Raw genomic sequence first — 26,129 nt, 5'->3', positions numbered from 1 at the left:
CCTCTCTCCCCTCTCCTTCCCTCCCTTTTTTCCCTCCCCATCCTCCTCCTTTAAATCTCCTCCCTTTTAACCCTCTCCTTTAACCTCCCCCTCCCTTTTAATCAGCCCCTCCCCGGTGCTCCCCTCCCCTTTTAACCTTTCTCCCTCCCCCTTTAACTCCCTCCCCGGTGCTCTCCCGGTGCTCTCCCGGAGCTCTCCCGTGCTCTCCCTCCCTCCCCTCCCCTCCTCCCTCCTCCCCTCCCCTCCCCTGGGCGGGTCTCTCTCTCTCTCTCTCTCTCTCGCTCCCTCCCGGCTGCCATTTTAAGGTGAACAAAGCGGCGCAGGAAGCGGCAGGTGAGCGGCTGGGCGGCTGGGGGAGCTCCCGGTACCGGAACCGACACCGGAACCGACACCGGGAACCGACACCGGGAGCGGAACCGGGAGCGGCAGCGCGGGGCGGGCGGGGTACCGGGAGGGAGGGGACAGCGGAGGTTTCGCTCCCCGCCGCGCACGGCAGGTTGGTCCTTCCCCTCCGGTATCGGTACCGGCGGTACCACCTGCAGCTGGGTCCGGATCGGTACCGGGGTTCGGAACGGTGTCAGGGTTCGGAACGGTACCGGGATTTCGAAACGGTATCGGGGTTTTGAAACGGTACCGGGATTTCAGACTGATACCGGGATTCCAGAACGGTACCGGGATTCCAGAACGGTACCGGGATTTTAGAACGGTACCGGGATTCCAGAACGGTACCGGGATTTCAGAACGGTATCGGGATTTCGGAACGGTACCGGAATTCCAGAACGGTACCGGGGTTTCGAACGGTACCGCAACGCCTCTGGCACCGGGTTCTCCACACCGGTACCGGGGTTTCCACACCGGTACCGAGCTCTCCGCACCGGTATTGGTGTTCCCGCCCGCAGCCAGGTCCGTACCGGTACCGGGCTTTCCAAACGGTACCGGGATTCCGAAACGATACCGGGCTTTCCAAACGGTACCGGGACCCCTCTGGCACCGCGGTTCGAGCCGGTTGCGTACCGGTACCGGGATTTCCACACCGGTACCGGTACCCCATCCGCAGCCAGGTTCATACCGGTACCGGGATTTCAGACCGGTGTCGGGATTTCAAGACGGTTCCGGGCTTTCCAAACGGTACCGGGACTCCTCTGGCGCCGCGGTTCGCACCGGGTTCGCACCGGTACCGGGATTTCCGCACCGGTACCGAGCTCCCCTCACCGGCACCGAGCTCCCCTTGCCGGTACCGGATCCCCTTACCGGTACCGAGGTCCTCTCACCTGTACCGGCTCCCCTTACCGGTACCGGATCCCCTTACCGGTACCGGGATTTCCACACCGGTACCAGATCCTCTCACTGGTACCGAGCTCGCCTTACCGATACCTGATCCCCTTACCGGTACCGGATCCCCTTACCGATACCGGATCCTCTCACCTGTACCGGATCCTCTCCCCGGTACCGAGCTCCTCTGACCCGTACCAGATCCCCTCCCCGGTACCGGATCCCCTTACCAGTACCGGATCCCCTCCCCGGTACCGGATCTCCTTACCGGTACCGAGCTCCTCTTACCGATACCGGATCCCCTCACCTGTACCGGATCCTCTCCCCGGTACCGGATCCCCTTACCGGTACCGGATCCTCTCCCCGGTACCGGATCCCCTTACCGATACCGGATCCCCTCCCCGGTACCGGATCCCCTCCCCGGTACCGGATCCCCTCACCGATACCGGATCCCCTTACCGGTACCGGATCCTCTCCCCGGTACCGGATCCCCTCACCGGTACCGGATCCCCCCGGGGCTCAGCAGCTCCGGTCGCTCCCGGGAGCACCGAAACTCCATCCGGTACCGGAGCGCAGCTTTACCGGCAGCGCCGAAACTGCCGCTGGTGGTTTTATTTATTTATTTATTTTATTTTTATTTTTATTTTTATTTTTATTTTTATTTTTTATTTTTATTTTTATTTTTATTTGTTTTTATTTTTATTTTTATTTATTGTTATTTTTATTTTCCCTTTTCTTTTTCCTTTTATTTTCCCTTTTATTTTTATTTTTCCTTTTATTTTTTTATTTTTATTTTTATTTCTGATCGTTATTTTGACTTCCCGGGCATATATTTGTGAATTTTTAGGGATATTTTTATTTTAGGGATATTTTTCTTTTGATTGTTGTTATGAATTTCTGTGGATGTTTTTAGTTTAGGAATATTTTATTTTGATTCTTATTAAGATTATTATGATTATTTTGTTTTTTATTTTATTCTTATTACGGTCGCTTGCTGATTATTTCGATTTTGATTTGTTAATATTTCTACGATTATCTGATGCTTATTTTGATTATTATTTTGATCTTTATTTATAATGATGATGGTGATGATGATGATTGTCTGGTGATTATTTTAATTTTTATGATTATATTAATCTCTATTTTCCATGATTATTTTGATTTTTATGATTATTTTGATTTTTATGATTATTTTGATTTTTTTCCCACGATCATTTTGATTTTTTATTTATTATTTTCACAGTGATTACCTGATGATGATTTTCATTTTCATTGTTATTTTTCTATTTCCCACCATTATTTTGATTTTTTATCTATTATTTTCACAGTGATTGCCCATTCACTATTTTGATTTTTATGATTATTTTGCTATTTTTTTCCACAATAATTTTGATTTTTATTTATTATTTCCCTGACGATTACCCAATGCTTCTTTCCATTCCCATGACTCTTTTCCTCTCCATTTCCCACATTATTTTGATTTTTATTTATTATTTTCACAGTGATTGCCCATTCATTATTTTGATTTTTATGATTATTTTGCTCTTTATTTTCCACGATTATTTTGATTTTTTTCCACAATAATTTTGATTTTTATTTATTATTTTCACAGTGATTACCCGAGGATTATTTTCATTCCCATGACTATTTTTCTCTCTATTTCCCACCATTATTTTTATTTTTATCTATTATTTTCATGGTGATTATTTTGACTTTTATTTTCCACCATTATTTTCATTTTCAGGATTATTTTGATTTTTTTTTTCCACCATTATTTTGATTTTTATTTATTATTTTCACGGTGATTGCTTGATGATTATTTTGATTTTTATGATTAATTTGCTCTTTACTTTCCACGAATATTTGGATTTTTGTTTATTATTTTCACAGTGGTTACCCAATGCTTGTTTCCATTCCCATGACTATTTTTCTCTTTACTTTCCACCATTATTTTGATTTTTATCTATTATTTTCGTGGTGATTATTTTGATTTTTATTTTCCACGAATATTTTGATGTTTTAAATTATTTTTCTCTTTACTTTCCACCATTATTTTGATTTTTTATTTATTATTTCCCTGACGATTACCCAACGCTTCTCTCCATTCCCATGACTCTTTTCCTCTCCATTTCCCACAATATTTTGATTTTTAATCCCCAAATCCGCTCAGCTCTCCCTAAACCTTTCCCCTCCGAATTCCACCAATTAATCCCAATTAACCCCAGCGATCCCAATTAATGAACGGCAGCCGGGAGGTGACACTGAGGTGGCACTGAGGTGACACTGAGGTGGCACTGAGGTGACTCACCTCCCTGCCTCAGTTTCCCCACGCGGTGACTGAGCACAAAGTCCTCCCAGGGTTGGGAATTTTGGGGGGAAAAAAGGGTTAAAAGGGTTTTTTTTGGGGGGTTTTATGGGGTTTTAGTGTGGGGGTAATGTAGAAATGGAAATATAAATGGAAATATAAATATAAATGTAATATAAACATACAAATATAAAAGTACAAATATAAATATAAATGTAATATAAATACAAATATAAAAGTACAAATATAAATATAAATGTAATATAAATACAAATATAAAAATACAAATATAAAAATACAAATATAAAAATACAAATATAAAAATACAAATATAAATATAAATGTAATATAAATACAAATATAAAAATACAAATATAAAAATACAAATATAAAAATACAAATATAAATATAAATGTAATATAAATACAAATATAAAAATACAAATATAAAAATACAAATATAAATATAAATGTAATATAAATACAAATATAAAAATACAAATATAAAAATACAAATATAAAATAAAATAATATAAATGTAATATAAATACAAATATAAAAATACAAATATAAAAATACAAATATAAATATAAATGTAATATAAATACAAATATAAAAATACAAATATAAAAATACAAATATAAATATAAATGTAATATAAATACAAATATAAAAATACAAATATAAAAATGGAAATATAAATATAAATGTAATATAAACATACAAATATAAAAATACAGATATAAAAATACAAATATAAATATAAATGTAATATAAACATACAAATATAAAAATACAAATATAAATATAAATGTAATATAAACATACAAATATAAAAGTACAAATATAAAAATACAAATATAAATATAAACGTAATATAAATATAAATACAGATATAAATGTAAGTAGAAATATAAATGTAGATGTCAATCGAAATACAAGTACAAATATAAATATAAATAAGAGATATGGATATAGACATAGATATAAATATAGACATAAATATAAATATAAATTATAGATATGATGATACAGAAAAAGTCAGATATAGATATACATATATATCATAGATATAGATATATATACTGATGAACTATATATAGATAGATATAGATATATAAATGTAAATAGAGATACAAATACATGTTTATATGTATATAAATATAATCTATATACATATACATATAATATACATATAGACATAAATATAGATATAAAAATATAAATAATAGATATAAATACATAGATAAATGTGGATTAGATACAGCTAGATATAGATATACATATAGACATAAATATAGATATAAAAATATAAATAATAGATATAAATACATAGATATATGTGGATTAGATGCAGCTAGATATAGATATACATATAGACATAAATATAGCTATAAAAATATAAATAATAGATATAAAAATATAAATAATAGATATAAATACATAGATATATGTGGATTAGATGCAGCTAGATATAGATATACATATAGACATAAATATAGATATAAAAATATAAATAATAGATATAAATACATAGATAAATGTGGATTAGATACAGCTAGATATAGATATATATATAGATATACATGTATGTATTAAGATATAAATTTTATGTATCGATATAGATATAGATTATATATAGATATACATATATGTATGCATATTAATATATAAATATAGATATAAATATAAATTATAGATATCGGTACATATGCATTAGATATAGATAGACATGTACATATTAATATACATATCAATTATAGATATAAATAGATATAAATAAATAAATATATATATATAAATATAACTAACTATAACTATAAACAGTTTATAAAAGGGTATATTAAAAAAGAAATTGCAACACTCACAAGGTGTCCTTGTCCCCTGCAGGATGTTCAGCAAGAAACCCTACAGCAGCAAAAAGACTACAAAAATTACAATTATGTACAGACAGTTCAGAAAATACAAATAAACGTAAACATAAATATAACAATAAATATTATAAATATAAATATAAGTATAAATATAAGTATAAGTATAAATATAAATATAAATATAAATATAAATGATATGTATATATGTGTGTATACATCTATATATCCAGATATAAATATAAATATTACTATACATATACATGTTATTGTACATATAAATTATAGATATCAATATGGATGTAGATATATAGATGATGTAGATATAAATATAGATATAGATATAGGTATTGATGTTGACATATATATATATATACATATTAAGGATTACACATTTAAATATAAATGATATGAATATTGATATCTATGTGTATATAGATGATATAGATGTAGATATAAAGATAAATATAAATATACATATATAGATACTGATATATATGTATAAATAGATAGATCTATGTAGATATAGATGGAAATACAGATATAAGTATGGATATAAATATAGATATAAATAGAGATGTAAATATAAATATAGATAGATGTAGATTAGCTGTAGATATAAATGCAAATATAGATATACATCTACATATATATACAAATACAAATACAAATATTCATATAAATATAAATATAAATATAAATAACCTGTACAAGAGCATATAAAACAGAAATTCCAACACTCACAAGGTGTCCTTGTCCCCCCAGGATGTTCAGCAAGAAGCCCTACGACAGCAAAAAGTCTAGAAAAATTACAATTATGTACAGAAGGTTCAGAAAATACAAATAAACATGAATTATAGATATGGATATACATATATGTATGCATTGTAGATATTGATACTGGTGTATATATAGGTAAATTTGGATATAGGTATAGGTGTAGGTGTAGATATAGACAAATATAGATATAGGTATAGACATAGTTATAGATATAGGTGATATAGATATATAGATATAGATTAGATATAGATAGAGATATAGATTAGATATAGATAGATATAGATATAGATATAGATATAGATATAGATATAGATATAGATATAGATGTAGATAGATATAGACAGGTACAGGTATAGATATAGAAAAATTATAGATACAGATAAATATTGATATATAAGTACAGATATAGATATAGGTAAATAGAGGCAGAGATACAGATATATAGATAAATATAGATATATTAGATGTAGATATATGGATAAATATTAATATATAAGTATACAAATATATACATACATACAAATATAGCTCTAAATACAAATAGAAATACAAATAACGTGTAAAAACGTATATTAAAAACGGAAATTCCAACACTCACGAGGTGTCCTTGTCCCCCCAGGATGTTCAGCAAGAGGCCCTACGACAGCAAAAAGTCTAGAAAAATTACAATTATGTACAGAAGGTTCAGAAAATACAAATAAACATGAATTATAGATATGGATATACATATATGTATGCATTGTAGATATTGATACTGATGTATATATAGGTAAATTTGGGTATAGGTATAGGTGTAGGTATAGATATAGACAAATATAGTTATAGATATAGACATAGTTATGGATATAGGTGATATAGATATATAGATATAGATTAGATATAGGTTAGATATAGATATAGATATAGATTAGATATAGGTTAGATATAGATATAGATTAGATATAGATATAGATATAGATATAGATATAGACAGGTACAGGTATAGATATAGAAAAATTATAGATACAGATAAATATTGATATATAAGTACAGATATAGATATAGGTAAATAGAGGTATAGATACAGATGCAAATATAGATATAGATAAATATAGATATAGATAGATATAGATATATGGATAAATATGGATATATAAATATCGAAATATATATATACATACAAATGTAGCTCTAAATACAAATAGAAATACAAATAACGTGTAAAAGCGTATATTAAAAACGGAAATTCCAACACTCACGAGGTGTCCTTGTCCACCCCAGGATGTTCAGCAAGAAGCCCTACGACAGCCCCCCGACCACCTACGGCCCCCCGACCTCCTACGGCCCCCCGACCTCCTACGGCCCCCCGACCTCCTACGGCCCCCCGCCCACCCTGGGGCCACCAGCCGGCGACTTTGGCTACGACTTCTCCCCGCGCTCGCCCCCGCCGGGCTCCTACTACCTGGAGGATGTCCCTCAGCACTTCTACAAGTGGTCATCGCCGCCCGGCGTGGTGCGGCTCCTGCAGGCGGTGGTCATCCTGCTCTGCATCGCCATCTTCGCCTGCGTGGCGTCCACCCTGGCCTGGGAGTACGGCTACGGATTCGGGGGAGTTTTTGGGAATAATCTGGGAGGATATTACGGCTCGGGATACTACGGCAGCGGCGTGAATTACGGGTATGGGTACGGAGGATATTACGGCGGAGTGACCAACCCGCGGGCGGCTAACGGCTTCATGATCGCCATGGCCGTGCTGTGCTTCCTAGCCCAGCTGGGGCTGCTGGTGGCCAGTTTGGGCAAGTCGGGCTCGGCGAGGTCGCGGCGGTTTTACCTGGCGGTCATCGTGGTCAGCGCGGTGTTGGCCTTCGTGGAGCTGGTGGCCAGCATCGTGTACGTGGTGGCCGTGAACCCCCAGGCGCAGATGGGCAGTGGCTACTACTACAGCCCGCTGCTGGCCATGTGCAGCCAGGTGTACGGCGGGGCGACCATCGTCAACCAGTACCTGTATCACTATTGTACCGTGGATCCGCAGGAGGTGAGGGGGAAACCCAAATGGGGGAAATCCCAAAAAAGGGAAATCCCAAAAAAGGGGGATCCTAAAAGGGGGATCCTAAAAAGGGGGAATCCTAAAACGGGGAATCCCAAAAGAGATGGGAATCCTAAAAGGGAGGATCCCTAAAAATCCCCAAAAAAGGGAGATAGGAAACCAGAAAGGGAGGGAGGGAAGCCTAAAGAGGAGGTGGGAATCCCAGAAGGAGGTGGGAATCCCAGAAGGAGGTGGGAATCCCAAAAGGGGAGTGAGAAACCCAAAAGGAGGGTCAGAAACCCAGAAAGGAGGTGGGAAACCCAAAAGGGAGGTTGGGAATCCCAAAAAGGTGAGGAACCATGGTCAGTCAGTACCTGTATCACTATTGTACCGTGGATCCGCAGGAGGTGAGCGGGAAACCCCAAATGGGGGAAATCCCAAAAAAGGGAAATCCTAAAAAGGGGGATCCTAAAAGGAAGAGAATCCTGAAAAGCAGGGAGGAGAATCCTAAAAGAAGGAGGGAATCCCAAAAAGGAGGGAGGGAAACCCAGAAAGGGAGGTGGGAAACCCAGAAAGGGAGGTGGGAATCCCAAAAAGGAGGTGGGAATCCCAAAAGGGAGATGGGAATCCCAAAAGGAGGTCAGAAACCCAGAAAGGAGGTGGGAAACCTGAAAGGGAAATCCCAAAAATGTGAGGAACCATTGTCAGTCAGTACCTGTATCACTGTTGTACTGTGGATCCGCAGGAGGTGAGAGGGAAATCCCAAATGGGATCCTAAAAGGGGGAATCCTTAAAGGGGGGAATCATGAAAAAGGGGGAATCCTAAAAAGGGGGAATCCCAAAAGAGATGGGAATCCTAAAAGGGAGGATCCCTAAAAATCCCCAAAAAAGGGAGATAGGAAACCAGAAAGGGAGGGAATCCCAAAAAGGAGGTGGGAATCCCAAAAGGGGAGTGAGAAAACCAAAAGGAGGGGAGAGACCCGAAAGGAGGGTGGGAATCCCAAAAGGGAAATCCCAAAAAGGTGAGGAACCATGGTCAGTCAGTATCTGTATCACCACTGCACTGTGGATCCACAGGAGGTGAGAGGGAAACCCCAAAAGGGATCCTAAAAGGGGGAATCGTAAAATGGGGGAATCTTAAAAGAGGGAATCCTAAAAGGGAGGATCCCTAAAAATCCCCCAAAAAGGGAGATAGGAAACCAGAAAGGGAGGGTGGAAATCCCAAAAAGGAGGTGGAAATCCCAAAAAGGAGGTGGGAATCCCAAAAGGAGATGGGAATCCCAAAAGGGAAGGGAACTGCAAAAGGTGAGGGAGAGAAACCCAAAAGGGAGATGGGAAACCCAAAAGGAGGTGGGAAACCCGAAAGGGAGGGTGGGAAACCCAAAAGGAAGGGAGGAAATCCCAAAATGGTGAGGAATGATGATCAGTCAGTACTTGTACCACTGTTGTACTGTGGATCCGCAGGAGGTGAGCGGGAAACCCAAAAATGGAGAGGGGAAATCCCAAAAAAGGGGGAATCCTAAAAAGGGGGAATCCTAAAAAGGGGGAATCCTAAAAGGAGGGGGAATCATGAAAAGGGGGAAAAATCCCATACAGGTGGCAATCCCAAAAAGGGGGGAATTGCAAAAGGGATGAGAATCCTAAAAGGGAGGTAGGAAACCAGAAAGGGAGGGAGGGAGGCCGAAAAGGAGGGTGGGAATCCCAAAAGGGTAGGGAACCTCAAAAAGTGAGGGAGAGAACCCCAAAAGGGAGATGGGAATCCCAAAAGGAGGGGGGAAATCCAGACAGGGAGGTGGGAATCCCAGAAGGGGTAGGAACCCCAAAAAGGGAGGGAGGGAACCCCAGAAGGACCCTCTGGGATAAATTGGGGAGAGGTTGGGATGTGCTGGATTTATGGGGTGAGTTGGCAAGGAATTGGGATTTGCTGGATTTATGGGATGAATTGGGGCTGCAGGAAGAACAGGAATGAATTGGGGAGGAACTGGGATAAGCTGGATTTATGGAATTTATGAGATTTATGGGATGAATCAGGGAGACATTGGGACGAGCTGGATTTATGGGATTTATGGAATTTATGAGATTTATGGGATGAATTGGGGAAGAATTGGGATGAGCTGGATTTATGGGATGAGTCAGGGAGACATTGGGATTTGCTGGATTTATGGAATTTATGGATTTCTGGGATTTATGGGATTTATGGGATGAATCACAGACACACTGGGATGAGGTGTATTTATGGGATTTCTGGGCCAATCCCGGGACAATCCCTTTCCCGGCCGGCAGTTTCGGGGTGGGGACATTGGTGACACTCAGCACTTTGTGGTTTGGGAACTTTGCTCTCCGGTTGGGAACATCCTGCAGAGGAGGTGGAGCTGGGCGGGGCTTGGGGACAGCGGGAGGGGCTTGGGGACATCAGGGGGGGTTTGGGGACATCAGGGGGGTTTGGGGACATCAGGGGGGTTTGGGGACAGCGGGAGGGCTTGGGGACACGTGTGAGAGGTCTGGGGACATCAGAGGGGTTTGGGGACAGCGGGAGGGCTTGGGGACATCAGGAGGGTTTGGGGACATCAGAGCGGTTTGGGGTCACCAAGGAGAGTTTGGGGACATCAGGAGAATTTGGGGACATCAGAGGTGTTTGGGGACAGGAGGGTTTGGGGACATCAGAGGGGCTTGGGGACAGCAGGAGGGGTTTGGGGACATGTGTGAGGGGTCTGGGGACACCAAGGAGAGTTTGGGGACACCGGGAGGGCTTGGGGACATCAGAGGGGTTTGGGGACAGCAGGGGCCTTGGAGTCACCAAGGAGAGTTTGGGGACATCAGAGGGGTTTGGGGAAATCAGAGGGCTTGGGGACATTAGAGGGGTTTGGGGACACATGTGAGGGGTTTGGGGACATCAGGAGGGTTTGGGGACATCAGGAGAGTTTAGGGACTCCAAGGAGGGGACACCAGGCAGGTTCTGGGGTCTCCAGGAAGCTTTTGGGATCCCAAGGAGGGTTTTAGGGTCTCCAGGAGGGTTTTTGGGGTTTCCAGGAGGGGGTTTGGGGTCCCCAGGCAGGTTTTAGGGTCTCCAGGCAGGTTTTAGGGTCACCAAGGAGAGTTTTGGGGTCACCAGGAGAGTTTTAGGGTCTGCAGGAAGGTTTTGGGATCCCAAGGAAGATTTAGGGTCTCAGGAAGGTTTGGGATCCCCAGGAGGGTTTTAGGGTTACCGAGGAAGGTTTTAGGGTCCTCAGGCAGGTTTTAGGGTCTCAGGAAGGTTTGGGATCCCAAGGAGGATTTAGGGTCTCAGGAGGGTTTTGGGGTCACCAGGAGGGTTTTAGGGTCTCAGGAAGGTTTCAGGATCCCCAGGCAGGTTTTAGGGTCCCAGGAAGGTTTGGGATCCCCAGGCAGGTTTTAGGGTCCCAGGAGGATTTGGGATCCCTGCCCTGCCCCACCCCGGTGGCTCCAGCAGTGTCACTGCTGTCCTGCCAGGCTGGAAATGTCACATTCCAGTTCTGTTCCACCCCAGTGCTGCTCTGAGACCGAGGGGCAGGGTTTGGGATTGGGATTTTGGGATTTTGGGATTGAGATTTTGCAAGGGATTTGGGATCACGGGGTGGGCGAGGGGCAGAGGTGTTCAGGATGATTCCTGAGTCCCAAAATTTCCCAAATCCCAAACTTCTCCTGACATTTGAAATCCCAAACCTTCTCTGTCCTGCCTGAGTCTCAAACCTTTCCTGTCCTTCCCAAATCCCAAACCTTCCCAAATCCCAAACCTTTCCCTGCCCTTCCGAAACCCCAAATCTTCCTGAATTCCAAACCTTCCCAAATCCCAAACCCTCCCTGACCTTACAAATCCCAAATCCCAAACATTTCTTGAACTTCCAAATCCCAAACCTTTACCTTGTCCTTCCCAAGTCCCAAACCTTCCCAAATCCCAAACCTTCTCTGACCTTCCTAAATCCCAAACCTTCCCCAAAATCCCAAACCTTTCCTGTCCTTCTTGAATCCCAAACCTTCTCTGTCCTTCCCAAATCCCAAACCTTCCCAAATCCCAAATTCCTGTCCAGGGAAAGGTTTGGGATTCGGGAAGGTTTGGGATTTGATAAGTACAGTGAATGTTTGGGATTTGGGAAGGACAGGAAAGGTTTGGGATTTGGGCAGGCTTGGGACTCAGGAAGAAGTGGGAATATTTGGGATTTGGAAAGGTTTGGGGTTTGGGAAGGACATGGATAGGTTTGGGATTCAGGAAGATTTGGGAAGGTTTAGGATTTGGGAAGGTTTGGAATTTGGGAATATTTGGGATTTGGGAAGGACATGGATAGGTTTGGGATTCGGGAAGCACAGAGAAGTTTTGAGATTTGGGAAGTTTTGGGGTTTGGGAATATTTGGGGTTTGGGAAGGACATGGATAGGTTTGGGATTCAGGAAGGTTTGGGATTTGGGAAGGACAAAAGTTTTGAGATTAGGAAAGGTTTGGGATTTGAGAAGAACAGGAAATATTTGGGATTTGGGAAGATTTGGGATTTGGGAAGGACAGGAAATATTTGGGATTTAGGAAGGTTTGGGATTCTGGAAGCACAGGGAATGTTTGGGATTTGGGAAGGAAGGGAAAGGTTTGGGATTTGGGAAGAACAGGAAATATTTGGGATTCGGGAAGGTTTGGGATTTGGGAAGGACAGGGAAGTTTTGGGATTTAGGAAGTTTTGGGATTTGGGAATATTTGGGATTCAGGAAAGACAGAAAGTTTGGGATTCAGGAATGTTTGGGATTTGGGAAGCACAGGGAATATTTGGGATTTGGGAAGCTTTGGAATTCAGGAGAGTTTGGGATTCGGGAAGAACAGAGAACTTTTGAGATTTGGGAAGTTTTGGGAATATTTGGGAATTCAGAAACCACAGGCAACTCCAGCACTCTCCCCCACCTCCCAGCGATCCCAACCCACTCCCAACATCCCACAAATCCCAGCCCCAATCCCAAAAATCCCCAAAAATCCCATTTCCCCAGGCTGTGGCCATCGTCTGCGGGTTCCTCATCATCCTCCTGCTGTGCCTCGTTTGCTTCTTCGCGCACAAAACTCGCAGCAAGATCTGGAAATATGGGAAACCAAACATCTTCTGGGATAAAATCCCAACGGGAACAGAGGGACCCGACGTGGAGGAGTGGGTGAGAGTGGGGATTTTGGGGAATTTGGGGGATTTTGGGGAATTTGGGGGATTTTGGGGATGGGGTGGGAATTTGGGGATGGGAATTTTTGGGATGGAATGGGAATTTCAGGAATGGGAATTGAATTTTGGGAATGGGGTGGGAATTTGGGGATGGAATGGGAATTTGGGAATGGGATGGGGATTGAATTTGGGGATGGAATGGGAATTTGGGGATGGGAGGGAATTTTGGGAATTTGGGGATGGAATGGGAATTTCAGGAATGGGAATTGAATTTTGGGAATGGGGTGGGAATTTGGGGATGGGATGGGAATTTTGGGGATGGAGAGGGAATTTGGGGATGGGGTGGAAATTGGATTTTGGGAATGGGATTGGGAATTTTGGGAATGGAATGGGAATTTGGGGATGGAATGGGAATTTGGGGATGGGGTGGGAATTGGATTTTGGGAATGGGGCTTGAAATTTTGGGAATGGAGCTGGTTTGGGTGAGGCTGGGAATTTGGGAATGGAATGGGAATTTGGGGATGGGATGGGAATTGGATTTTGGGAATGGGGTGGGAATTTGGGGAATGGGACTGGGAATTTTGGGATGGAATGGGAATTGGATTTTGGGGATGGGATGGGAATTCAGGAATGGAATGGGAATTTGGGAATGGGGAGGGAATTTGGGAATGGATGGGAATTGGATTTTGGGGATGGGAATTTGGGGATGGGGTGGGAATTTAGGAATGGAATGAGAATTTGGGAATGGGATTGGAATTGAATTTTGGGGATGGGATGGGAATTTCGGGAATGGGATGGGAATTGGATTTTGGGAATGGGATGGGAATTTTGGGAATGCAGCAGGAATTTGGGGATGGGGTAGGAATTTTAGGAATGGGATGAGAATTGAATTTTAGGAATGGAGCTGGTTTGGGTGAGTCCCAGGAATTTTGGGGAATGGGGACCCCAAGAAGGTTTTGGGGACATCAGGAAGGTTTTGGGGACTTTCTCCTCTCGCCCCAGTGCCCTGTCCTGTCCCCCGCTGTCCCCTGCTGTCCCCTCCCTGTCCCCTCCCTGTCCCCTCCCTGTCCCAGTCTCCTCTCCCCCACACTCTTCCCCAAACTGGTCAAACTGGTCAAACTGGAACTGCTGGGAAACCAACCGGGCTGGGATCTGATGGGACAGGGGCCAGCGGGGCTGGGACAGGGACAGGGACAGGGACAGGGGCAGGGACAGGGACAGGGACAGGGATAGGGGACACTACTTGGGGACACTGCCAGGGGCCAGCGGGGCTGGGACAGGGACAGGGACAGGGACAGGGACATGGAGAGGGGACATGGCTTGGGGACACTGCCTGGGGACACTGCCAGGGGATAGGGGACACAGACAGGGGACATGGAGAGGGACAGGGAGCACAACTTGGGGACACTCAAGGGACAAGGACAGGGGATGGGGCGACAGGGGACAGGGGACATGGAGAAGGGACAGGGACAGGGGACACGGCTTGGGGACACAGCTTGGGGACAGGGGACACCACTTGATGACACTGCCAGGGGACACAGCTTGGAGACAGGGGACACAGACAGGGGCCAGCAGCTGTGCCTAGGCTTGGGGACAGAGGACACTGCTTGGGGACACTGCCAGGGGACAGGGGACATGGCCTGGGGACATGGCTTGGGGACATGGACAGAGGACACTCAGGGGACAGGGGATACAGCCTGGGGACACTGCCAGGGGACAGGGGACACTCAGGGGACACAGCCAGGGGACAGGGGACGCTGCCAGGGGGCACAGACAGGACACACAGCTTGGGGACACTCAGGGGACACTCAGGTGACATGGCCAGGGGACACAGACAGAGCACCCCAGGGGACACTCGGGGGACACAGCTTGGGGACACTCATAGCTTGGGGACAGGGTACACTCAGGGGACACTCAGAGGACACGGCTTGGGGACACTCCTGGCCTGGGGACACCCGGGAGACACTCAGGGGACAGGGCTTGGGGACACTCGTGGCTTGGGGACACTCGGGACACTCTTGGCCTGGGGACACTCAGGGGACAGTCAGAGGACACGGCTTGGGGCCATTCACAGCCTGGGGACACTCAGGGGACACTCCGGGGACAGGGCTGGCCCGGGGCACAGGGCAGTTTCGGTTTGGTCAATGATTAACCAGCAGCGCTGAGGTGGCACTGGGGACACTGAAACTGCAGCTGGGCTGGACCGCGGGGACAGGGGGGACTGCGGGGACCTTGGGGACATCGGGGACAGCGGGGACCTTGGGGACACTGGGGACAGCGGGGACCTTGGGGACATCAGGGACCTTGGGGACCTTGGGGACAGTGGGGACCTTGGGGACATTGAGGACATTGGGGACATTGAGGACATTGGGGACAGCAGGGACATCGGGGACATCAGAGACCTTGGGGACCTTGGAGACCTTGGGGACATTGAGGACATCAGGGACCTTGGGGACACTGGGGATATCAGGGACCTTGGGGACATCAGGGACAGCCTGGTGTCGCCAGCGCTGCCATGGGGACCTTGGGGACATCCCAGTGTTCCCTGTGCTCAGATGGGGACCTTGGGGACATCTGCACGCTGGGCTTGGTGTCCTTGTCCTGTCCCCTATCTCTGTCCCTGTCCTGTCCCCTGTCCCTTGTCCCCTATCCCTGTCCCTTTCCCTATTTCTGTCCCTCTGTCCCTGTCCCTGTGTCCCTCCATGTCTGGCTCTGTGTCCCCTCTGTCCCCACCTCACTCACAGTGTCCCCTCCACCTCCCTCGGTGTCCACCGTGGCTTTGTCCGTGTGTCCCCCATGTCCCCACGCCTGTCCCCATGTCCCTGTGCCCATCCCCCTGTCCATCCCCATGTCCCCACAGCTGTCCCCATGTCCCCTGTCCCCCTGTCCATCCCCATGTCCCCACGCCTGTCCCCATGTCCCCAGCCCCCTCTCAGTGTCCCCACACCTCAGTCTGTATCTCCCCGCACCCCTCAATGTCCCTACAGCTGTCCCCAACCCCATGTCCCCATGTCCCCACAGCTCTCTGTGTCCCCAGTGCTTGTCCTCCTGTCCCCATCCTGCTGTCCCCACATCCTCACCTCCCTGTCCCCATCCCTGTCCCCGTGTCCCCACACCTCTCCATGTCCCCCTGTCCCACATCCCGACGCCCCTGTCCCCATATCCCATCCCTGTCTCTCTGTCCCCATGTCCCCATACCCCATCCGTGTCCCCATCCCTGTCCCCATATCCCATCCATGTCCCCATGTCCCCATGTCCCCATCCCTGTCCCCATGTCCCCATATCCCTGTCCCCATATCCCATCCATGTCCCCATGTCCCCATATCCCTGTCCCCATGTCCCCATATCCCATCCCTGTCCCATGTCCCCATGTCCCCATCCCTGTCCCCTGTCCCATATCCCATTCCAGTCCCCATCCCTGTCCCCATGTCCCATGTCCCCATGTCCCCATCCCTGTCCCCATGTCCCATCCCTGTCCCCATATCCCTGTCCCCATCCCTGTCCCCATGTCCCCATATCCCATCCCTGTCCCCCTGTCCCATGTCCCCACAATGTCCCCACAATGTCCCCATCCCTGTCCCATATCCCCATATCCCTGTCCCATGTCCCCATCCCTGTCCCCATCCCCTCCCCACCCCACTATTTATTTTCCTTTCTCTCTCCCTTTGTTTCCATGTTTTCCTTGCAGTTCCTCCCTCGCCTGGCATTTCCTGTCCCTTTGGGGACAGCGCCACCCCGGCCTGTCCCCTCCCCCCCGGCTGTCCCCTCCCCCCCGAGCTGTCCCCTCCCCCCGCTGCCACCCCCGCGCGACAAACGCCACCCTCGGCGGTGACACACCCCAATCTCGGGGTGTCACCCCATCTGGGGACATAACGGAGGGGCGACTTTGGGGACAGCCAAAGCGACATTTGGGGACACCGTGCGGTGGAGGGGGGGGGGGACACGGAAGTGGCGCGGCCAGCCGGATGTCCCCAAGGCCACCAAGGGGGGGTGGGAGTGACATCCGGGACAAACAAACCCCACAAAGGGCAGGAAGGAAGGAAAGGCCAGGGGACAGCAGCATGTCCCTTGTCGCCTGCGGGGACACTGTGCCACCGCTGGGCTGGGGAGGGGGCGCTGGGGGGGTGGCGACCCCCGGGATGTGTCACCTCTGTCACCTCTGTCACCTCTTTGGGGTCTCTGGGTTCTTCTCCAACCCCAAATCCCAAATGGGGTTGCTCCAATTTTGGGGTTTTTCCCTGGATTTTTTGGGATTTTCCCTGGATTTTGGGTCTCTCCTGACCTTGTCACCACCCCCAAGATGTGTCACCTCTGTCCCTGTCCCTCTTTGGGGTCTCTGGGTTCTTCTCCAACCCCAAATCCCAAATGGATGCTCCAATTTTAGGGTTTTTCCCTGGATTTTTCTGGATTTTTTGGGTTTTTTTTCTTGGATTTTATGGGGTTTTTCCCTGGATTTGGAGTCTCTCCTGACCCAAGATGTGTCACCTCTGTCACCTCTGTCACCTCTTTGGGGTCTCTGGGTTCTTCTCCAACCCCAAATCCCAAATGGGGTTGCTCCAATTTTGGGGTTTTTCCCTGGATTTTTTTGGATTTTCCCTGGATTTGGGGTCTCTCCTGACCTTGTCACCACCCCCAAGATGTGTCACCTCTGTCCCTGTCTCTGTCCCTGTCCCTCTTTGGGGTCTCTGGGTTCTTCTCCAACCCCAAATCCCAAATGGATGCTCCAAATTTAGGGTTTTCCCCTGGATTTTTGGGGATTTTTTTTGTTTTTCCCTGGATTTTTTTGGGGTTTTCCCTGGATTTGGGGTCTCTCCTGACCCTGGAGATGTCACCACCCCCGAGATGTGTCACCTCTGTCACCTCTTTGGGGTTTCTGGGTTCTTCCCCAATCCCAAATCCCAAATGGGGTTTCTCCAATTTTAGGGTTTTTCTCTGGATTTTTGGGGTTTTTTGGGTTATTTTTCTGGATTTGTGGGATTTTCCCTGGATTTGGGGTCAGGGGTGACCCCAGAATAGCTCCCCAGCCAGCTGATGGGGTTTGGGATTCTCTGTAGGATTTGGGAATTTGAGGGGATCCTGGAGGATTTGGGAATTTTGGAATTTAGGGAGGACTCCAGATGGGGACAACATCCCCTCTTTTCCATGGGATTTCTCTGGGATTTCCTGGGATTTTTTTTGGGAATTCTCCAGGATTTATTGGGAATTCTCGGGGAATTCTCAGGGCTGGAATTCTCTAGGATTTCTCAGGGAATTCTTCAGGATTTCTCTGGGATTTCTCAGGGGAATTCTTTGGGATTTTCAGGGATTTCTGCAGGATTTCTCTGGGAATTCTTAGGGAATTCTCCGGGGATTTCTCCAGGATTTATTGGGATTTCTCAAGGATTTCTCTGTAATTTTTCTGGGATTTCTCAGGAATTCTTTGGGATTTTTGGGGATTTCTGCACGATTTCTCAGGGAATTCTTGGGGAATTCTCCGGGGATTTCTCAGGGAATTCTCTGGGATTTCTCTGGGATTTCTGCAGGAATTTTTTGGGATTTTCAGGGATTTCTCAGGGAATTCTTGGGGAAAATTCCGGGGATTTCTCCAGGATTTATTAGGATTTCTCGGGGATTTCTCGGGGAATTCTCAGGGATTTATCCAGAATTTCTCAGGGATTTCTTGGGGAATTCTCCAGGATTTATTGGGATTTCTCAGGGAATTCTCCACCATTTCTCAGGATTCCTCCAGCATTTCTCAGCGCTGCAATCCCTTCACCCCGGGCGGGTTTTTCCCCCCAAAATCCAATCCCAAAAAGCCCCAAAATTCGCCCCAACCAGGTGAAGAACGTGTCTGGCGGGACGAGCGCTCAGGACGAGACAGCCACGCTCGCCTACTCGGAGAAAACCGCCGCAGCTCCACCCTACAGCCCACCCGAGTACCGGGAGAGCCCCCGGGAGGGACCGGGAGGGGGGAAAAGGTGGGAAAAAGGGTGGGAAAAGTGGGAAAAAGGGTCTGGAAAAGGTGGGGAAAAGGGTGGGATGGGTGGGAGAGGGATGGGAAAGGTAGGGGTGGGAAAGGTGGAAAATGGGTGGGAAAGGTGGGAAAAGGGAAGGGGGTGGGAAAGGTGGGAAAAAGGGTCTGGAAAAGGTGGGGAAAAGGGTGGGATGGGTGGGAGAGGGGCGGGATGTATGGGAAAGGTGGGGAAAGGGGGCTGGAAAAGGTGGGAGAGGTGGGAAAAGGTGGGAAAAGGTGGGAAAAAGGGCTAGAAAAGGTGGGAGAGGTGGGAAAAGGGGTGGGAAACGGTGGGAAAAGCAGGCTGGAAGAGGTGGGAAAGGTGGGAAAAGGGGTGGAATAGGGTGGGAGAGGGGCGGGATGTATGGGAAAGGGGTGGGGAAAGGTGGGAGAGGTGGGAAAAGGGGTGGGAGAGGGATGGGAAAAGGTGGAAAAGGTGGGAAAAGGTGGGGAAAGTTGGGAAAAGGGGAGGGATGGGTGGGAAAAGTGGTGGGAGAGGTGGGAGAGGGATGGGAAAAGGTGGGAAAAGGTGTCAGAAAAGGTGGGAAATGGTGTCGGGAAAGGTGGGAGAGGTGGGGAAAGAGGTGGGAAAGGTGGGAAAAGGATGGGAAAAGGTGGGAAAAGGGGTGGGAAAGGTGAGAAAAGGTGGGAGAGGTGGGAAAAAGGGGGGAAGAGGTGGGAAAAAGGGGGGAAGAGGTGGGAAAGGTGGAAAAGGTGGGGAAAGGGAATGGAAAAGGGACGGGAGAGGTGGGAGAGAGATGGGAAAAGTGGGAAAACGGGGTGGAAAAGGTGGGAAAAGGGTGGGAAATGTGGGAAAAGGGGTGAGAAAGGTGGGAAAAGGATGGGAAAAGGTGGGAAAGGTGGGAAAGGTGGGAAAGGTGGGAAAGGTGGGAAAGGTGGGAAAGGTGGGAAAGGTGGGAAAGGATTTGAGGGGTCGGGAAAGGATGGGAGAGGTGGGAAAAGGGTGGGAAAAAGGGATGGGAAAGGGTGGGAGAGGGATGGGAAAGGTGGGAAAAGGGTGGGAGAAGTGAGGAAAGAGGTGGGAAAGGTGGGAAAAGGGTGGGAAAAAGGGTATGGAAAGGTGGGAAAAGGGAGGCGAGAGGTGAAAGAGGGATGGGAAAAGGTGGGAGAGGTGGGAAAAGGATGGGAAAAAGTGGGAAAAGGTGGGAAAAAGGGCTAGAAGAGGTGGGAGAGGTGGGAAAAGGGGTGGGAAACGGTGGGAAAAGCAGGCTGGAAAAGGTGGGAAAGGTGGGAAAAGGGGTGGAATAGGGTGGAAGAGGTGGGAAAAGGTGTCTGGAAAAGGTGGGAGAGGGATGGGAAAAGGGGTGAGAAAGGTGGGAAGAGGGGTGGGAAAGGTGGGAAAAGGTGGGAAAGGTGGGGAAACGGTGGGAGAAGGTGGGAGAGGGTGGTAGAGGGATGGGAAAGATGGGAAAAAGGGGAAAGGTGGGAAAAGGTGGGAAAGTTGGGAAGAGGGAGCTGGAAAAGGTGGGAAGGGATGGGAAGGGTGGGGAAAGGGGTGGGAAAGGATTTGAGGGGTCGGGAAAGGGGGGAAAAGGGGGTGGGATGGGTGGGAAAAGGGGTGGGACCCATGTCCCCACACTGACCCCCAAATCCCCAGTGTCCCCAAATCCAAACCGATGTCCCCGTGTCCCCAAATCCTTTATGACTGTGACCAACCACTGTCCCCGTGTCCCCACAGTGATCCCCAAAGCCCCTGTGCCAAACTGATGTCCGCATGTCCCTTCAGTGCCCCCCAGCCCCCCGGAGGCAGAGCAGCCCCCCACCCAGCCCCCAAACCCCAAATCCCTCATGTCCCCTCAATGACCCCCAAGTCCCTGTACCAAACCGATGTCCCCAATGTCCCCAGTGCCCCCCCAGCCCCCCGCCCACCCCTCAAACCCCAAATCCCCATGTCCCCACAGTGACCCCAAATCCTTTAATCCCCTGCACCAACCTAATGTCCCCAATGTCCCCCTTTCAGTGTCCCCCGGCGAGCCCCCAGCCCCTGGAGGGCAGCCCACCCCAAACCCCAAATCCCCAAATCCCCCAAATCCCCCATCTCCCTCAATGATCCCCAAACCCTGTGCCAACCTGATGTCCCCAATGTCCCCAATGTCCCCCTCCAGCGCCCCCAGCCGAGCCCCCAGCCCCCGGAGGAGGCAGCCCACCCCCACACCCCAAATACCCCATGTCCCCCAAATGCCCCAAATCCCCTCAATGACCCCCAAATCCTTTATCCCCTGCACCAACCTGATGTCCCCAATGTCCCCATGTCCCCCTTCCAGTGCCCCCAGCTGAGCCCCCAGCCCACCCTCCAGCCCACCCCCACACCCCCATGCCCCCACAGTGACCCCAAATCCTTTATCCCCCTGCACCAACCTGATGTCCCCAATGTCCCCAATGTCCCCTCAGTGTCCCCTCGGCCGAGCCCCCCCGCCCCCCAGAAGCAGAGCAGCCCCCAGCCCACCCCAAGCCCCCCGCCCGGCGGGGTCGGCGGCGCCGCAGGAATCCCGAGCAGGAGGAATCCCAAAACGACACTGATTACACCACAGCCGTGGAGTCTGGGGACGAGAGGGACAGGGAGCACTGGGAGAGGTGACAGGGGCTTGGGGACACCGCGGGGAGGGACAGGGACACCCCCTTCCCCCCTTTTTCCCTCTTTTTTCCCTCTTTTTTCCTCCTTTTTTCCCCATTTTTTCCTTTTTTTCCTCCTTTTTCCCCACTTTTTTCCCCATTTTTACCCCTTTTTCCTTCTCTTCCCCCTTTTTTTACCTCCTTTTCCCCCTTTTGTCCCCTTTTTTCCCCGTTTTTTCCTTTTTTCCCCTCCTTTTTCCTCTTTTTTTCCTCCTTTATCCCCATTATTTTCCCCCATTTATTCCCCATTCATTCCCCATTTCCCCCATTCATCCCCATTTATCCCCATGATTTCCCCATAATTTCCCCATTTGTTCCCATTTCTTTCCCATTTATTCCCCATTCATTCCCCCATTTCCCCATAATTTCTCGTTTATTCCTATTTTCCCCATTCATTCCCCCATAATTTCCCCCATAATTTCCCACATTCCCCACAATTCCCCATTCATTCCCCATTCATTCCCATAATTTCTCCCATTCATCCCCCATTCCCCCATAATTTCCCCATTTCTTCCCCATAATTTCCCTCATTTATCCCCCATATTTCCCCCACAATTCCCCATTTTCCCCAATTCCCCATAATTCCCAATTTCCCCACAACTCCCCCATTTCTCCCCATTTCCCCCATTTCTTCCCCATTTCTTCCCATTTCCCCCATTTCCTCCCCATTTCTTCTCCATTTATTCCCCATTTATTCCCTTTTATTCCCCATTCATTCCCAATTTCTTCCCCATTTCCCGTAATTTCCCCACATTTCCCCATTCATTCCCCACAATTTCCCCACAATTTCCCCATAATTTCCCCATAATTCCCCATTTCCTCCATAATTTTCCCCACATTTCCCCCACAATTTCCCCCACAATTCCCCATTCATTCCATTTCCCCATAATTTCCCTCATTCATTCCCCAGTCATTCCCCATTCCCCATAATTCTCCCACAATTCCCCCATAATTTCCCCCATTCTTCCCCATTCATTCCCCATATTTCCCCACAATTTCCCCCATTTCTCCCCCATTTCCCCACAATTTCCCATAATTCCCCATTTCCCCATAATTTCCCCCACAATTCCCCCATTCATTCCCCCATTTCCCACAATTTCCCCACAATTTCCCCACAATTCCCATTTCCCCATAATTTCCCCCACAATTCCCCACAATTCCCCTATAATTCTCCCCCCAGGCAGTACCCCCCTCTCAGCTCCCTGGCCGCCCGGCAGAGCTACAAGCAGCAGTTTGACTCTGACCTGCGGCTCTACAAGCAGCTGTGTGCACAGCTGGATTCCGTCAGGGACCGCCTGGCACAGCTGGGCCAACAGCTGGACAGCGTGCCCGAGGAGAGCCCCCAGTACCAGGTGAGACAAACTGGGCAAACTGGGCAAACTGGGGGCTGTTTTCTGTCTTTTTTCCCCATTTTTTCCCTCTTTTTTACCTCCTTTTTCCCATTATTTCCAACATTTTTCTTTTTTCCCCTCTTTTTTTTCCTCCTTTGTTCCTTTTTTCCCCCTCTTTTTTCCCCTTTTTTACCTCTTTTTTCCCCTTTTTTACCTCTTTTTTCCCCTTTTTTACCTCTTTTTTCCCCTTTTGTCCCATTTTTTTCCTTTTTTCCCTCCTTTTTCCCCCTTTTGTCCCACTTTTTTCCCATTTTTACCTCCTTTTTCCCATTATTTCCCACTTTTTTCCCCTTTTTTCCCTCTTTTCCCCCCTTTTCCCTCTTTTTTTCCCCTTTTTCCCCCTTTTTCTTCCTTTTTCCCTCCTTTTCCCCCTTTTATCCCTTTTTTACCTTTTTCCCCATTATTTCCCACATTTTTCCTTTTTCCCCCCTTTTTTCCTTTTTTCTTCCTTTTTCCCCTTTTTTCCCTCTTTTTTCCCTCCTTTGACTCTTTTTTACCCCCTTTTCCCCATTATTTCCCCTTTTTTCCCTCTTTTTCCCCCTTTTTTCATTTTTTTCCTCCTTTTTTCCCATTATTTCCCACTTTTTTCCCTCTTTTTTCCTTTTTTCCCCTTTTTTACCTTTTTTTAACCTCGTTTTCCCACTTTTTTCCCCTTTTTTACCTCATTTTTTTCCCCTTTTTTACCTTTTTTTTCCCTCTTTTTACCTCCTTTTTCCCATTATTTCCCACTTTTTTCCCTCTTTTTTCCTCCTTTTTTCCCTCTTTTTTCCTCCTTTTTCTGGTTTTTTCCCCCTTTTTTCCCCTCTTCTTTCTCTCCTTTTTTCCCCTCCTTTTTCCCCTTTTTTTCCCTCTTTTTTCCTTTTTTCCCTCCTTTTTCCTCCTTTTTTCCCCTCCATTTTTCTCCCTTTTTCCACTTTTTTCCTTCCTTTTCTCCCTCCTTTTTTCCCTTTTCCCCTCTTTTTTACCTCCTTTCCCCCATTATTTCCCACTTTTTTCCCTTTTTCCCCTCCTTTTTTCCCTCATTTTTCCGCCTTTCTTCCTTTTTTCCTCCTTTTTCCCCATTATTTCCCCCTTTTTTTCCCCTTTTTTCCCCCCATTTTTCCCCCTTTTTACCTCCTTTTCCCCCTTTTTTACCTTCCTTTTTCTCCCCTTTTCCCCTGTTTTTCCCTTTTCCCTCCTTTCCTCTTTTCCCCCCTTTTCCCCCTTTTTCCCACTTTTTTCCCCTCTTTTTTCCCTTTTTCCCCTTTTTTCCCATTATTTCCCACTTTTTTCCCTCCTTTTTCTCATTTTTTCCTCCCTTTTTCCCTTCTTTTTCCCCCCTTTTTTCCCTCTTTTTTCCCCTTTTCCCCTCTTTTTCCCCTTTTTTCCTTTTTTTCCTCCTTTTTCCCCATTATTTCCCCTTTTTCCCCATTTTCTCCCTAACCTCTCTCTCCTCCCAGGCTCTGGCTGAGGAGTACAATCACCTCAAGGACCTCAAACGGGTGAGTTTTGGGATCTAACCCTTTTGGAACCCCAAAAAAACCCCAAAAACTCAAAAAAAACCCCAAAAAACCCCCCAAAAAACCCATAAAACTAAAAAAAAACCCCAAAAACAAAAAAAACCCCAAAACTCCCCAAAACCCCAAAAACTCCCCAAAAAAACCCCTGAAAAACCCGAAAAACCCATAAAACCAAAAAAATCCAAAAACACCCCAAACGCCCCCCAAAAAACCCGCAAAAAACCCCCAAACCCCCCCAAAAACCCACAAAAATACTCAAAAAAATCCAAAAAAGCCCCAAATACCCCCAAAAAAACCTGAAACCCTGAAAAAAAACCCCAAAATTCCCCCAAAAACCAAAGAAACCCCAAAAAACCCCCAAAATCCCCAAATAAACCCCAAAAACCACCAAAAAACCCCAAAACGCCAACCCCCCAAAAAAAAGCCATAAATCCCCAAAAAACCCCAAAAACCCCAAAAAAAACCCCAAAACCAACCCCAAATTCTGCTCCCCGCAGAGCCCAGAATATCAGGACAAGAAGCAGGAAACGAAATCTCTGCGGAACAAACTCTTCCACATCAAGAGGATGGTGAGCGACTACGACAAAACCCGGGGCTGACCCCAAAAAAAACCCCAAAAAAAACCCAAAAAGGGACTCCAGGATGAACCCCAAAAAATTGGGGGTTTTCAGTGCCTTTCTTTGTATGGAAAAAACCCCAAAATTGCCTCATTTCAAGGTGCCAAAGGGTGAGGGGGAACGGTGGCAGCTCGACCCTAAAAGTGTCCCCAAAATATCCCAAAAATATCCCAAAAATGGCCCAAACAATCCCAAAAAATATCCCAAAAAATCCCCAAAAATATCCCCCAAAAAATCCAAAAAAATCCCAAAAAATATCCCAAAAAATCCCAAAAAAATCCCAAAAAATCCCAAAAAATCCCCAAAAATATCCCCCAAAAAATCCCAAAAATATCCCAAAAAATCCCAAAAAATATCCCAAAATATCCCAAAAATATCCCAAAAAATCCCAAAAAAGTCTCCACACCCCAGTGCCTTCACCCTGTTGTTAATAGGGTTTTTTTCGGGGTTTTGCACCCCTCTGGCTGCCTTTAAAGGATCCTAAATTGTGGGAATCCCAAAAAAAATCCTTTTGGGGTTTTTTCACTCGGCCTGATATTTTATAGGGAATTTTGTGTAATATTTTGATTATTTTTTTGGTGTTTTTTTTGTAATAAATGAGTTGTATTTGTTTGATTTGAA

At 46.6% G+C, this 26,129-nt stretch overlaps 1 protein-coding gene across 1 annotated transcript; it reads left to right on the top strand.

Moving 5' to 3' along the window:
• Positions 1-279: 279 nt before the first annotated feature.
• Positions 280-26,129, top strand: OCLN (occludin). Its single transcript, XM_085040268.1, has 8 exons — positions 280-333; positions 7,488-8,241; positions 13,215-13,373; positions 19,193-19,365; positions 21,780-21,962; positions 23,182-23,353; positions 24,832-24,873; positions 25,389-26,129. The coding sequence occupies exons 2-8, from the start codon at positions 7,489-7,491 to the stop codon at positions 25,488-25,490; spliced, it is 1,584 nt and encodes a 527-aa protein (XP_084896394.1). The 5' UTR covers positions 280-333; position 7,488; the 3' UTR covers positions 25,491-26,129.

This window comes from Lichenostomus cassidix, chromosome 28 (assembly GCF_008360975.1).
Source record: "Lichenostomus cassidix isolate B80296 chromosome 28, HeHo_3.0, whole genome shotgun sequence".
NCBI lineage: Eukaryota > Metazoa > Chordata > Aves > Passeriformes > Meliphagidae > Lichenostomus > Lichenostomus cassidix.
The sequence above is the reverse complement of the archived record's forward strand: the minus strand, read 5'-3'. Positions and strand labels throughout refer to the sequence as shown.